Source organism: Myodes glareolus, chromosome 11 (assembly GCF_982192425.1).
Source record: "Myodes glareolus chromosome 11, mMyoGla1.1, whole genome shotgun sequence".
In the NCBI taxonomy this organism is placed as follows: Eukaryota; Metazoa; Chordata; class Mammalia; order Rodentia; family Cricetidae; genus Myodes; species Myodes glareolus.
In genome coordinates, this window is record NC_142036.1 from 2,683,531 (window position 1) to 2,699,918 (window position 16,388).

At 40.1% G+C, this 16,388-nt stretch overlaps 1 protein-coding gene across 1 annotated transcript; it reads left to right on the forward strand.

Moving 5' to 3' along the window:
* Positions 1 to 10,625: 10,625 nt before the first annotated feature.
* Positions 10,626 to 13,692, forward strand: LOC125402868 (uncharacterized). Its single transcript, XM_085698056.2, has 2 exons — positions 10,626 to 12,203; positions 12,313 to 13,692. Exon 1 carries the CDS (start codon positions 10,902 to 10,904, stop codon positions 11,322 to 11,324), a length of 423 nt encoding a protein of 140 aa, XP_085554182.1. The 5' UTR covers positions 10,626 to 10,901; the 3' UTR covers positions 11,325 to 12,203; positions 12,313 to 13,692.
* The last annotated feature ends 2,696 nt before the right edge of the window (positions 13,693 to 16,388 follow it).

A 16,388-nucleotide genomic window follows, 5' to 3' on the forward strand; every position in this document is an offset into this window, starting at 1 on the left:
ATGGGATGAACTTCAATGGATAAAGTCACAAGTCACTTGCTTTATTTCTCTTCAGAGTGCTAAATATTACATAATCTGTTATGAATGTACACATTTGTGGACTTTATTCTTATTTCTCTCAGCAGAATGAAAGCTTTATGGAAACAGGAACTTTATCTTTTAACTTTCATGTCTTAACATCTAAAACACCTTCAGTACTCTACAGGAGCTCTATAAATTGCTGGGTGATAGAATAGTGTTCCATTTCTTTAGCCACTGGGCCCTGCTAATTATGTGTTCTTATCAGCCATTTCTCAGAAGGACTCCAGTCCGTAAAGCAATCCTGTAATAGAACCCTTGCCAGGATTCTTCCTAAACACCATTCTATACTCCTGCTAAGTCAGAAGAACAGGGCTAATTATGGTATGTCTCAGCTTTATAACATCAGTAACATTTTTGTCATCAAAGAGAATAAAATCCTAAGTCTTAACCATGGAAATAAGAGCTTTCATGACAGAGTCCAAATCTCTGACCAGCTCTTACTTGCCGTCACTCCACTCTGGAACAATAGGTCTTGTTTCCAACGTATGAACTTCGGTGCAGCGGTGGCTTCCCACCTACTCTCTCTTTACAGAGTGCTCTAGGTTCTTTGTGGGGTTTGAATCTGTGTCAAAGCTGGAATGTTCAGTGTTTTTCTACCCCAGTGTTTCTCAACCTTTCTAACGCTGAAACCCTTTAGTAGAGTTCTTCCTGTTATGCTGACTCCCAACCAGACAACTACTTTTGTTGCTACTTCATAATTGTAATTTTGCTACTATTATGAATGGTGATATAAATATCTAGGTTTTCTAATGGTCTTAGGTGAACCCTGTGAAATGGTTGTTCGATCCCTAAAGGGACCATGACTCACAGTTTGAGAATTGCTGTTCTAGCCGTTTCTATCAAACTTGCCACAATCTATAAGAGCTAATATTTCTACCACCTAGCTAGAAAGATTGTTTTATTATAATTATTTTCCAACTCAGAAATAAAGAGTTTATGTGCTACATGCTCAATCTCAGAGGTAAAATGCTGAGTGCAGCTTCTACCTAGTGGCCCCAGACCTAGCAAAATTGGTACATCCACCATTTTGAAATTAGGGAGAGGTGGAGCTAACATTCAGAACAGCCACCACCAAGCTGCTTAACATTTTAAAAGCTCTTCAAGACAGTAGAGAATTAAAGACAGTGCAATAGGACAGATTCAGACATAAAAGACCTCTAAATGGGGCATAGTGTTAAATAAACATACGTAGGCTTAAATGAGAAAATAAAAGGCATATAAAAAGTTATAAAATAAAGTTAATGTTTTAAAAAATGGGTAAAGTCTTTAAAGAGACAGAGTAAAGTAATAGAGTAAAAAAAATAAGTCACGTAAAAATGGAAAATTCACAGAGATTTCGGATTCTTTGTATTATTGTGTTTTCTTTGATATTTTTGACTGTGAAGGAGCTAAGTACAGAGAGATATTTTGTTGTGTGGGCTGCTAAGCTAGACCAGCATGGATATTATAAAGGTATTATGACTTCAGAATTTGGGTCTAAGGATATGATGCTTTGGTAAAGAGGTTCTTCTTTTGTTTTCACAGAAGATGAGACCCTGTGGATTGCTTCAAGACCAATATGGTATGATAGACCATGCCCTCCTGAAAGGTCACCTTGAATACCTTCAGAAAATTACCTCACTCAACTAGTGACTGAGATGAACCTAGCACATAGGATACACCATGAAAGACCTGATTAACAGTGCCCCGATTCAGCATGAAGCAGTTTGAAGAGAAAAAACTATGCCCATATTCCCAAGTATTGTTTATAAATGTTCTTTTACATTTAAAGAGGGATATGATATAGATATGTGGTGTAGGAGGATCTTCTTTCTATGTGTTGCTTTCATTGGTTGAATAAAGAAAACTGCCTTGGCCCTTTGGATAGGGCAAAACTTAGAGAGGCGGGGAGACAGAACAGAATTCTGGGAGAAAGAAGGCAGAGTCAGAGAGATCCGTCATGAAGCTGCCAGGTCAGACATGCTGAATCTTTCCCGGTAAGCCACGACCTTGTGGTGACATACAGATTGTTACAAATGGGTTGAATCAAGATGTGAGGGTTAGCCAATAACAGTCTAGAACTAATGGGCCAGGCAGTGTTTAAATGAATACAATATTCATGTGGTTATTTCGGGGGTTAAGCTAGCCGGGCAGCCAGGAGCTGGCAGCACTCACATTACTACAGGTATGAATAGTTTGCATTGGTATGGATTTGGCTTTATTGATATAAATTTAAGGTCAATCTTGTTATATGTATATTTCTGCTCTTGATTAAGGTATTGTGATTGTGTAGTTCATTTAAAAATGTTATGTTTAATTAGGAAATATAGGTTGCTAATGGATAATCTTCGATAATAGTCAAGCTTGTAGTTATGTTAGTTAGATTTTCTAGATATATAGAGATATATTTCAGTTAGATAGTCATTATTCATATCTTTCAAAGACAGCAGAATATGGCATTTAAAATGTTTTAATAACTTAGGGCTTTTCATAACAATGAGACATATCTGCTCCTGGAAGCACCAATCTACTTCAAGAGGAAGATGGACATCGAAGAGGTTCCTCATAGAGTTAGTTAGCCATTTGGGCAAGAAACTGCTCTTGCCTGGACTGTTGCATAAACAGGACATGAAGAACCCACAGAGAGAGGACTGCTGAACTTGTCTAAAGGTGAGATGGTATTTCAGGGTTACTGCTTCATAAAAGAGTCTGCGAGACTTTCTGCAGGATAAAAAAGAAAATTACTGAACTGTCTTTAAAATTTCCTGCTTTGTGGAAATGTTTGCTGGGTACTATGGGCCTATAGGCTGAAGATGGATGCCCTAACGGTATAGAAGAACTTTGGGTGACTGTCTAGGCAGCAAGATGTCTCTGTCATTTTTAGAGTTTTGGAAGTTGCTTACTTCTTCTTTAAATAGGGAATAGTATATCCTTCTGGAGTCTTTGATGGAGTTGAAAAATAGATAGATAGTTATAGTTTTCCTTTGTCATCATAAAAGATAAAATAGATATAAATATTGTAACTGTAATTCTTGCTTGATAACTTTTGTTATATGTAATTTTACTATGTTAAAGTGAGAGCCTTTCTTTTTAGTTTAAACAGAAAAAGGGGAAATAGTGTAAGAGGCCCTTCTGTATTTGTATTGCTTTCATTGGTTGAATAAAGAAACTGCCTTGGCCTTTTGATAGGGCAGACTTAGATAGGCGGAGTAGACAGAACAGAATGCTGGGAGGAAGGGTAATGTGGCAGATGCATGAATCTCCAGCCTGAGACAGACATAGGTTAGAATCTTGCCGATAAGCCACAGTCACATCGTGATAAACAGATTTAATAGAAATGGGTTAATCAAGATGTGAGAATTAGCCAATAAGAGGCTAGAGTTAATGGGTCAGGCAGTATCTCAATTAATACAATTTCTGTATGGTTATTTTGGGGTATAAGCTAGCCAGGCAGTGGGACACAGCTCATCGCTCCACTTACAAAATAGTTATGCATTTCTCTCCCCACCATCATAAACTTTCTTTCTTCCATATTTTTAATTTCCATATTATTATATCTTATAGTCAAGTTTTAACATGGAGTAGATGCTGGAGAAATGTTAGTTGGAAAAAAATCATTCCCAACAATAGATTTCTGAGATCTAAATGTCAAAGTACAGAAGATATCAATGAAGTTTTCTATACCAGAGATAATTCCAAACCAAAGGACATATTAAACATAGGCATTGTGATCAAAGTGAAGGGGAATGATAACATAATAGGATATTCTTAACATGTATATGAAAACATTTGGTTGCTTCTCAGTCTCATCAGAAGTTCAAGCAGACCAATTTCCAAAAGTTGCCTACTGAATATATGATTTTCAGATGTATACCCATTCAAATAAGAAATTGCAATAGAATCTTATGGGTTACTTTTACCATTGGAGGATCATGGAGCATAAAGGGTAATGGACTTAAAATCCCCAAAGGTGGGACATTTAGCTAATGATGAGTACGGTCCTGTAACTGCTCCTGAGTTCGTGGAAATCACAGACCTTTAGAATAAGTAAACAATTTCTCTCCACAACTCTCCCTTCCCCACTAGTCTGATGGATCACTAAATACATAAGTATTACTTTGTTCAGTGGAATATAGAAGCTTTTTGTGTACACTGATAAGTGTGGATTTTTTTAGAAACATTTGCACTCATGTTGGGAATTTCAGCTCGCACCACATTTTGACTTTCCTTGCAACTCCACTATATGATATATTTAGCCCAGTATGAGGCAAATACTTGACTACCTACCGCATGACATTTCCAGCCCAGATTGACACTGTGTTGCAGCTGGTGATCTTCAAATACAGCATTCCTCTTAGCAATCTTCTGCAGTATCATGAATCTCAAACTGTGATGCTGACAGGAAAGTTAAGAACAGAATCTTCCACCATGGAATAATTCTCCCTGGTCAAGGACAGTCAGACCCCAAGAGAGCAGTTTGTATATTTTTGTTAATGAAATACTGAAACTTCTTTCCTTTTACAGCTTTTTGGAAACAAATCAACTAGTATTGACCTTGTAAGTACCAAGTTTCTTGTTGGCTCTGATTCTGCCTCTATAATTATTAAAGAAAGGACATTCTTTTTATATTTTCAACAAGCATATGACTAAATGTGATAAGTTAAATGTCTTTATTATTCTAAGGAAAATTCTTTTCATTAGTATGTTTTGTATTTTAGCAATAATAGTCATAAGCAAAAAGAAAATGTTCAGAATAACACTAAAGGTTTCTAATATGGCCCTTAGGACACTATTATTCTGTTACATTCCCTTTTCCTAGAATGGCAATTATAAGCATGGTGTTAATTATTCTATTAAATACATACATTATAACCTGAATGCCACCATTATCTGGAGATACAATCTGTTAATGTGGTTAATAAATCATGGTCAATCCCCATGATTGCTTTACACATGGCAATATGTGGAACATGTCACAGTGGTTGCTACCTCCTAACACCTTGGCCTTATCACTAATACTTGGACTTCTTTCCCACTGAACTGATTAGAACCTAAATTAGAATCAAGAATCAATCAATGGATTCTGGTGGGGCCCATAACATAGTGAACAGATTGAGCATGAGACAATAATTTATTGTTTCCTTTTTCTACAGTGCAAGTCACTTCCCAACTGTTAAATCAAAGTAGCTACATCACACACAGCATTCAACACATGGAGGAACCTCCTTTTGTATAAAGTATACCGTGCTCAACACAGAGCAACAAGCAAAGCCACAAAAGTAAAGCATGAGTTGAAACCATACTAAAAATATTCATAGACCCGAGAGAAAGATATCTAAAAGGAGGAAGCAGACCAAAGTACATGAAATAAATTAGAAATATAAAGTCTCACTATTCATCATTATCTGCAAAGAAAACACACTGAATCTAGGATCTCTCTAATTGTTTGATGCTGTGGACTAAGACTAGTATGCTGGCCTTTATCAAAATAATATGAACTAGACCCTGAATTGTCCAGTCCTGTCTTACCTGATTCTGTATCCAAGAACTGGCTCTCTTACCAGCTTCTCAGCTCTGGTACTCATCAAAAAGCAATTCCAAGTAACAGTTACCACTTTAAGCAAAAGGCTGTCCAATACAAAGAAGTATGCTCTCAGAAATGAAAGTTAGTGTGCAAAGTCTAAGTCTAGTCTGATTCTTCTTTTTATAAGTAAATAAAGTGCCATTAAAGTTTATACATCTACATTTGCCTCTTTTTAATTTAGGAACTGGGCTACTTTTCAAGTATTTTTAGTCATCATCTTACCTTAGGGTGAGACCTGAAGTTTAGTGGTTGAACAGGACCCTGAAATAAGATATGAGAGGACTGTGTAGCTCATTTCTGTGAGATTTAAATAAGAATTGCTTGGTCTGCCTTACTGAATGTATTGGATACAGCTTCAACTCCTTACAGGGATTCACAATCTGTCACTACTTTAAGAGTGAACTATATTATAATACAATTGTTATTGTATTATAATATCTTATATAATATATAATATTGTTGTATTATATATAATATGTTGTATATATAATATTGTTATTGTATTATAATATATTATATAATATATAATATTGTATTACAGTTGTGGAAGTCATTGTATACATGGAAAAGTGGGAGCCTGAGACTGATATGAAAAATGGGCCAGGGGCACTGGGGAGATGGCTCAGTTGCTAAGAACCTGCATAAGCACCTGTGGTAGGGTCCCCAAAACCCATGTGAAAGTCAGGCATAGTGACAGATGCTTGTGACTGAGGTTGGAGGGTGTGATCTAAAAAGTTAACAAAGCTTATTGGCCACTCAGTCTAGCCAAATTTATTAACTGCAGCTTCCCTTAGAAATCTTATTTTAAAACTAAAAGTAGAGAGCAATGAAAGAAAGACATCAAAATCAACCTCTTGTCTCCCTGGATACATGGGCATGATAACCTTCACACTTGTACACACCCACACTAAAAAGGATATACAACACATGCACACACAAGAAAAAGAAAAATGGTCCAAAGTTGTAAACAATTATTATTCAATTCCTAAGCAAATTGACTAGTTAGTTTATTTTCTTCATCTTCTAAACAACCAAATAGACACTGAGATACCAGGCAACTTTTCCTGGGAGACAGCATTAACAAACAGATAGTAATGAAAAGTCTGTAGAAGCCACACTAATTCCATATTTCCACTTCCCTCATGTTGCACATTAAACAATGTTTTTAATTTATATCTTTCTATCCATTCTTAGGTTGAAGTCTTGTTTGCTAACAAGACTTACTTTACTTACTTTAGGTATAATCCAAACCTTCCCTAGAAATCCACTGTTTCTAACAAGATATAAGCTAAGAACAGCAAGTAAACAACTATGTTTTATGTGTTAAAATTGAATGTGCCCTGGTCAAGGATTGTGTGGTGATTGGAATGAGATTGGCCCCCACTGACTCAGCTACTTGAATACTTAACGCCTGGTTGGTGGAACTGTTAGGGAAGGGTTAGGAGTTTGGCCTTGTAGATTTCAACAGATTCCTGTGATTCTCAGTTCTCATTCTTTCTGCCTTATGGTCATCAGTCAAGATGTGATCTCTATCCCTTCCCTCCATCATGATAAACTCTAAACCTCTGAAACCAGAGGTCATAAATCTCAACATTCCTAATGCTATAACCCCTTAATACAATTCCTGATGTTGTAGTGTCCCCAACCCCAAATTATTTCCAATAATAGCTTCATACCTGTAATTTTGCTACTGTTACAGATCATAATATAAATATCTGATTTGCAGATGGTCTTAGACAACCCTTGGAAAGGGTTATTCAACCTCTCCAAAGGAGGCATGACCCACAGGTTGAGAACCACTGCCATAAGTCAAATTAAATGTTTCCTTTTATAAGTTGCCTTGATTATCGTGCTTTATCACAGCAATAAAAAAGTACCAAAGACAGACCTACTATTCCTGTTTGATGAGTGCAGAAATGGAAGGAGACAGAATCTATTAAGTCTCTTTTTGAAGCATATAGTTTAGATTTGCAAACTTCTAAGTTTTCGGGCAGGTTCTAAAGAACAAATTATACCAGAAAAGTAAATTTTGATAGCTAAAATAATTTTGCCATATTTAAATTTTTCTTCATCTTTTTGAAACTTTTATAAATCTGTGTTACTGTCTAATATAACAGACATAAATATGACTTAATGATTTATGAAGTGATACTGTAAAGAATATGCTATATAAATGTGTTGTTTGAGTAGGCTACCTAATAATCCAGTAGAATTGTTTTTAGGCTATTTGAATATTTTTTCCATTTCATGCATCATTGGTTAAATTAAAATTTGCTTTCAGATTGATTTCCAATTCTTATTTTATTCAGTAGTTTTCATAAAAACTTCTATTGAATAAGTTAAAAGACAATGTTCTTGCATTTAAGTAAACATAAAAAAAAGAGTCTAACCAGGTAGTAAATAAGTTAACCAAATAGCTGATGGACATCCATTCACTATGTCACATCATACAGCAGTTTATGCTTTTGTATTACAAGAATGTGACTAACTGGTTGATACTACAAATTACTAATTTGATCAATATGAACTGGCTAATCTGCTTGTGATTTTTTTATAATTTTTTTCTGTCATAGTTTAAACAATAATAAATATTTTTATTTTAAAATGCTTTATTATAGGAAGCAGGAAGAAGTTTTGATTCTACTCAAGCAATATTCCAGGATCTAAAGAAACAAAACAAACAAGATTTATTTCATTTTTCCAGACAAAATGTAAAGGAAGGACAGATGTAAACAGGTCCCGACTACTGGCTAGGTGGCACTCGCACATGACCGGGGGTTTAGCTCTGCCATTGTTGGGAACAATATCAGACAATATACTCCAGAGTCTCAATATTCTGTACCTGTGCAATGAGAATAAAATAATAATCACAGCACCATTTTTTCACAAGAATAGGGCTACCACTATTATCAAGAGAGAAGACAGGCGAGAGGAAAGGCCTTAGAACAGTTGACTTGTGGACGCTGGTATCAGACTACAGCCCTTCCCACTTGTTAGCTCTTTACTCAAACCTATTGTGAAAGCAATGGAGGCAATGAACAAAAAGCGTGCAGCATGGTGTCTGGTTTCATTTGGTTTCTCCAAGCTGCCATTAAAATAGCAGAAGCTGAGTGGTCTAAAAACACAGCTCTGGAATCTAAAAATTCAATATCAGAGGATCAGCATGATCAGCTTTCCGGAACCTCATTGGTAGATGGCCTCTTGCCCAGGTCTTCAAATTGCCATCCCTCTGCATCTGATCTTTTCCTCCCAGGACAACAGACAGGTTTAGCTGGAGTCCCCCTTAACAACATCTTTAATTCTTCCATTTTGAAGACTCTAACTCCAAATAGAGTCATATTTCATGAGGTGAGCAGTTAAGACTAAAACACACGAATTGTAAGAGACAGAATTTGTGATATAAAACTGATCTAAAGAGAGGGAGGAATGACAATATGAGCAAAGTGGTCAGGACCATGGTCATGATGGTGACAGCTACAGAGACAGCTGACCTGAGCTGGTGGAATCTCACTTACTCTGGACTGACAGCAGACAAACCTGCATAGGATCAAATGAGGCCCACTGAATGTGGGGGACAGCTGTGAGGCTTGGACAGTCTGTGGGGCCACCAGCAGTGGGACCAGGATTTAGCCCTAGTGCTTGAACTGACATCTAGGAGCACATTGTTTTTTAAGGGAAACCTTGCTCAGTCTAGATATAGGGAGGAGGACTTTGGTCTTGCCTTGACGGGAAGTGAATTGTCAGACTTTGTTGACTCCCCATGGGCAGCCTTACCCTTTCTGAGGAGTGGATGAGGAGGTGGAGTATGGGGAAAGTTGGAAGAGGTGGGAGGAGGGGAGGAAGTGGGAATGGGGATAGCTGTGTAAAATGAGAAAGGGCTGTATTTGAAAAAATTCTTAATTAAAAACATTATCTACAAAAAAGAAGTCTAGCAGTCACTTTTTGATGATATTATTACTGTAGGGCCCCAATCTCCCCTTACTCCCTGGGGTGCATCTCGAGGACAGTTTGGTCTGCCAGCTAAAGCTTCCTGCTGTTCCTGTGTTCTTTCTGCCATAGCCTGGTGATTTAGCCGTAGGGCTTTGCTTCACCTTTGGTATGGTAATGTCCCACCTGCCCGGGAGAATTCCTACACGGAGCCAAGTTCTCTCTCCGCTGCTGTTGCTGCTCTCTGCTCCCAACCCCCTGCCTGGGAAGGTACCCCTACGGTGCCAGTTTCCCCTCTGGCTGGGAGGAAATTCCTTTACCAGGGTCAAGGTGTATTAGCTTTGTATTAAGCTGAATAAAGTGGCATTCGGTGATCTCTTGTCGAATGACCCTAGTCTCTTGTGTCTTTTGTTCAATCTCCAGGCCTTTGCCCAAACTTGTGTAAGGTACGAAGTCGCGCGACCCATACCGAAAGGGTAACACGAATTTGGCTGTTACAATTGGAGGCCCCACTGGGATAGCAGCTACAGTCGGAGAATCGTTTGCGGGACCCATCTGCGAGTTTTGGGAAGTAAGGATCCCTGAGAGGTCGCCCTCGGGAGGCTGGCCAGCCGGTAAGTGGTGAGGGTGGATTGGCTATGGGTGCAAGTATTTCTGTTCCAGTGTTAAGAGGACGGTTAACAGGCCAATTGATAATGCTTTTAGAGAAGCAAGAAGTAAGTAAATAAACAAGTAAAAAGTAGGCACCGGTATTAAAGTATAGACAGCACAAGAGTTCCTTAAGACAGTTTTCTTTTGTGTAAGGTAGTTAATTGCCTAATTTTTTGAGAGAGTTTAGTCCCTGGCTTCTACATGCAGGGGTCTTTATATTACTGAAGGGAGCAGGCTAGCACCTGACGGGAATGCGTTTCTGAGGCGGCGAGTGAGTGGCCGGCAGCTAGTGGGAGTGCTCCTTCCTCCACAGCACCCAGCCGGGCCTTGGGCTGCCCTCTCCGGGGCACTGGGCTTCCCTGCTGCTCTTCAGGCTGTTGGTGGCTTGTACAGTAAAGGCTGATCTTCAAAATGCACTGAAAGAGCGAGGGCCAGAAAGATTCAGAAAGCAGAAAATGTGAGTTCTATTAAGAGTTTTGATGAGCAAGAAGTTAAGAGTGTTAGAAGGGATATAGAAGAGGAAAAAGGAATTTTAGAAAAGGAGATGGCACTGATAAAAAAGAAGTTAGCAAAAAAAGGAAGGCAGCTTCGCAGAGCCTGTCTCTCATGGGAAAATTATTTGTTGTGGAGAGGTAAAATGTAGGAAAATTGCAAAAAGACCGCATGGAATAATGCCGTCATGTGTTTCTCCCAGCATAACCTTTACATGTTAACCGATAAAGGACAGTATGCTGGCTCAGCAGCACAGATTGCTTATGATCCTACAATAGTGAAAAGTCGCAGTTTTGGGGAGCGGCCTCTTCCCGCGCGTCGGCGAAAGTGCGTATGTGCTTACAAAGAGCATCTCACAGGCGAGCGCCCTCTCCGCCGCCCTCCCGCTTTGCTCTTTATGCGACAGCAACCACCCACCACCGCTGCCGCCGCCGCTATCCCAGCTACCCTTGGTCCCCACCGCCGGCCTGCTATTTGTGCCTTCAGTCCTGCCGCCCTGCCAGGGCAACCACGACCACGCCAGTGCCCCCTCCACGCCGCTCAGCCCTATGCACCTGTTGCGGCTACAAGAGAAAAAGGAGCTGCGTGGACTCAGCTATGCCAGTCATAAAAGCAATTAGCCTATAAAAACGCTAACAGATTTTGTCAAGAGGCTATTTGCCCCCATAGAAATGACAATTTAAATGATTTTTATGTGATGGCACTCACGTACTGGGTCAGGTAATTGTTTCTGCCTTTAGGGAGAGTCAAGGCAGAGCTAGATCTAGGATTTGCTTTCATTGTGAAAGGTCAGGACACTTCTAAAGGAACTGCCCTGCTGGTAAAGGGGCAGTTAATTAGCCCAGGGAAAAAGCCGGTTTTGGTGGCGCACGCAGGTAGGATTTGCTCTTTGGAGGCAGAGACCTACAGATCTCTGTGAATTCAAGGCCAGCCTGGCCTACGGAGTGAGTTCTTGGAATAGTGAGAGATAGGATGCATAGTGGCATCCACTTCTCCCTGGATTACTCCTATCTTTGTTATTAAAAAAAAGTCTGGTATATGGAGGTTACTGTAAGATCTTAGAGCAGTAAGTGGACATTCTACAGGGGAGTCCAGATCCAACTTTCTTTTTATTTATTTACATTGCCTGAACTCTTAGTCCGCTGTAATCAACCTCTTGCTCCCGGTGTCACCCGGCCTCCGTCTCGGCTGTGGCCATGTCCCGGATGTGTGGGGTCGCCGGCAGACTCGGCGCTCGAGGTTCGGGACTCTGGGTCAAGGCCAGTTGTGCGCTCAGGCTGCCAGGTACAGTGTCGCCTTAGCCCCGCAGGGTTGCTGAGGAGCAGGTGGCAGGGCAGTCGGCTCTCCCCCCGTTCTGGGGGACAATGGTACGCTCCTTGCCAGGGCCCGAGCACCAAGCAGGGTCGCGCCCGCATCGCTACCTAAGGGACGAGAAAGGCGCACACCAGCAAAGCGCACGGATAACAACGGCCAGATCCAACTTCCTTTCGTGAGTTGATCATTTTTCCTTCTCAGCATAGTCCTACTGGAGTTTTTTGGCAGAAAGGACCCGATCCCATTCTAATATGGGGGGAGGGCATGTCTGTGTTTTCTCACAGGATGAAAATCAAGCCAGATGGCTTCCAGAGTGACCAATTCGGTGCACTCAGAAGAAGGACAATGGACCTGAGGACAGCTTAGCTGACAACCACCCAGCCAAAGAAACGGAATGAGAAAAGCTCCAGGAGGAACCTGTAATCCAGCCCACAGAGAGGAGCCTGATCCAGACCTGCAACCCCAACTCACATTGCTGCAGGGAGACTTCAGACAAAGAGATCCTGCTGAGTTGAGCTGACTGTGGTGTCTGCAGCTGGCTGTGGTGGTCCCAGTACCAAGGACTCTTCCTTTACCCATCTACTCTTCCCATGATATTGACAGCTATTGCTGTGGCTGCCAGAGCGGCTAAAGCTGCTGGATTTTTCCTTTAATCAGTCAGTTGCTTCTGCTAGCGCTATGGATACCCTCTCAGGGCAGGTTGCAAATGCTGTGGCCATTCAAATTGAGCTAAATTTACAATTGAATACTGCGGTTAATTTTGCTGTTGGTTGTGGTTTTTGACCTCTGTTAGGTCAGGAAAGGCTTTTTACTGTTTTTCATGGACCCTGGAGTACAAGATTTGCCAATTGACTATTATTTATTATTCTAGTTAGCTATACCAGGGTTCCTTCCACCAGTGCTGAGACCTTACTTTAAGGGCTCCATTTTGGGCAGATTTTTTAAGGATTGAGCAGGCACAGTCTCCTTTAGGAGTGCTTATGTGTGCTGGAGCATCATCATCATGGTTTCATTGGTGCCAGAGCCAAAAGCAAGCTCAGGTCAATGTTGCCACGTGGCAAGTCCTCTTAGCTATTGCCCCGGAGTATTTTTCAGCACAAATCTGGCTGAACTTGGTGATGGGTGACTAGTAAGCCAATGACAGGTAAGGTTTTTGGGGGTTTGCCCCAACCTAAGACAGGAAATGTGTTTTGACCTGAATGCTTTCCCATGATGGGTAAGGGGTTCTGCCTGATGTCCATTGCCACCTAAGACAGGCCTAGTCATATAATTTATATAAAAGGGGGTCCTGTAGGGCCCCGGTCTCCTCTTACTCCCTGGGGTGCGTTTTGAGGACAGTTTGGTCTGCCAGCTAAAGCTTCCTGCTGTTCCTGTGTTCTCTCTGCCATAACCTGGTGATTTAGCCGTAGGGCTTTGCTTCATCTTTGGTATGGTAACTTCCCACCAGCCCGGGAGAATTCCTACACGGCGCCAAGTTCTCTCTCCGCTGCTGTTGCTGCTCTCCGCCCTCAACCCCCTGCCTGGGGAGTAATCCCTATGGTGCCAGTTTCCCTACCGTGCCAGGTTCCCCTCTGGCTGGGAAGGAATTCCTTTACTGGGGCCAAGGTATTTTAGCTTTGTATTAAGCTGAATAAAGTGGCATTTGGTGATCTCTTGTCGGATGACCCTGGTCTCTTGTGTCTTTTGTTCAATCTCCAGGCCTTTGCCCAAACTTGCGTAAGATATGGAGGCGCACGACCCGTACCGAGAGGGTAACACGAATTCAGCTGTTACAATTACTATTTAATTATCATTATTAGAGTGGCTAATTGAACAATTTCTCAATTCTCAAAAGCATTGAGAAACTAATACAGAATTAAAAGTATATTATTTTCATATATTTTCTCTCACAAACAGTATTTTGGTCTTAATGGCAATGACATGGTACTGTTCGCCACATGGTGTGATTCAGGACAATTCCAAGTGCAAGCTTCTGGCACTTTCCCACATTAATGAACACACTAATGAAGTCAGGGTCAGAGTTCACTCCATGTTTAGGCCAATGGCTTCATTTTGTTCTGTAGTTGAAGAGTTTAGCCCTTTCAGGCAGGTCACATCACAAATGTAAGTCATTGTTTCCCTAATGGGAACAGGGCAAGAGCGTGCACCCTGGTCAGCAGGAATCTGTGACCACGACCAGAGAAGCAACCCCTAGTATGTGCCCTTCTCTAAATGAGTTAACAATTTATTGTCCCATCATTTTTGTTTTTTGTTTTTCACAGATGAGAAAAAAAAAGTGTAAGACACAAAGATTTTCCAAATGAGCAATGACCAGGAAAAGAGACTTGATTGATTTCCCCCTTTTAAGTCCCTTGTGCTATACACAGTGGTTCTCAACCTCTAGGTCAAATTCAGGGGTCCAACAACCCTCTGACTGAGGGTCACATATCAAATATCCTGCATATAAGATATTGCATTATGATTCATAATAGCAGAAAAATTGCAGTTATGAAGCAACAACAAAAATAATTTTATGGTTCAGGATCTACAACATGAGAAACTGTATTAAAGGTTTGAAGCATTAGGAAGGTTGAAAACCACTTCACTAGAATTAAATGAATCTATTGCTATCTATGGAAAAGCCCATGGTAACTTTACTTTTCAGTCTTGTAACTTTCTTAAAAGACTTTGAAACTGTAGTCTGAGGGTGCAATGAGGGGAACATGGTTTATTCTAAGTATGGACAAACAGACAGGGATGAAAGATTATATACATTCAAGAAGCCCATCCCCAATATTCCTAAATTAATATAAACCAGAATCACAAACATTTACATGAAACTTTTCTTAATTAATAGATATTATAAAAGAATAGCAACCTCCCTCTTCCCTGAAAATCAGCTACATATTCACATGTCTCTCTTCTGTCAGAAGTGTGTCTTGTGAGGCAAAGGGTAATGAAAATCTGCCCTGGCTCTGCCACCAGCAGGAAACAAGTCAATGAAATGTGTGGGAACTATAGGCTTTCTTTTTCTTTTGTTTCATATTATTGCCTTTATATATAACCAATTTATATATATATACATATAAAGTTATATATATTAATTCAATATATATAAGTTATATATATATATAACTTATAACCAACAATCCTTCAAAAACATTTTTACCTTTATTTCACATTTATTTCTCCCCCCTCTACAGTATATATATATATATATATATATATATATATATATATATATATATATATATAAAATCTCTATTGTGTTAGTGTTTGTATAGTCCATCAGAGGACTACTTTCAGGTGTCAGTTATCTCCTATTACAAAGTGGATCCCAGAAATTGAACTCAGGTCATCAATCCTGACTTGTTTTAGCCTGTGAGTCATCTCCCTGGCCATCACCCAACACTTCCGCATTCCCATGATTTAGATCACTATACAGAATTTCTTGGGATGTTATTAAGATGTTATTGTATCATTATAGACTCCTACCTTCATTGCTAAAGTCAATGATATAATTTGAGTCTGGGTAATATGACCCCAATATCAAGGTCAAGGTCCCCCTATAACATGACTAAGATGGAAGGCATGACTAAGATGGAAGGAACTTCTTGGTGGTGACATCTGGTAGAAGTCTCTATGTCACTAGGAGAACTGCTCTCAAAATCTCATTTTTTGTCTTCTCTATGCATGGCTCAATATATGGTAGTTAGGAGACATGTTCTCCAAATAAACTATGTCTACCAGCATATTACAATGATTGGAACTGAGACAACCAGACACACCACCTCTGACCTTCCAAATTGACTAGAGATCAGGGAGCAACTTGCCACCATGCATGCTGTGAAACAATCCTTTTGTTCACTGTGAAGATGTGTTTCTGTTGTTTTTAATAAAGAGCTGATTGGCCTATAGCTGGACAGAAGAGACTGGGCAGGAAAGTGAAGCTAGGAGGATACTGGGAAGGAGAAGTACAGAGCCTCAGGAGCTGGAAGCAAGATGCAGATGAAGGAGAGCAGGTACCAAGCCACATGGTAGAACACAGATAGAAATATGAGTTATTTAAAATTGTAAGAGCTAGTTAGTAACAATCCTGGGCTATTTACTGAGCATTTATAATTAATATTAAGTCTCTGTGTGGTTATTTGGGAATCAGCTAGTGGAATAAAGCTGATTGCAGTCCTGAAAAAAACTCCACCTACACGTGTGAACTCCAGGGATTAAACTCAGGTAATTAGGCAAATGCCTTAAGGTTCTCTTGAACTCAAAGTCTGACTGAGCCACAAATAGCCACCACATCATACCACCAGTACAACAGCAGTCCTCATGGTTGTTGGCGAACGTCTGCAGTTCTGCAACACATCCAGCCCTAATGACC

Coding starts and splice junctions, on each gene's coding strand:
- LOC125402868 (XM_085698056.2), top strand. CDS start 10,902: ATGTGTTTCTCCCAGCATAACCTTTACATGTTAACCGATAAAGGACAG.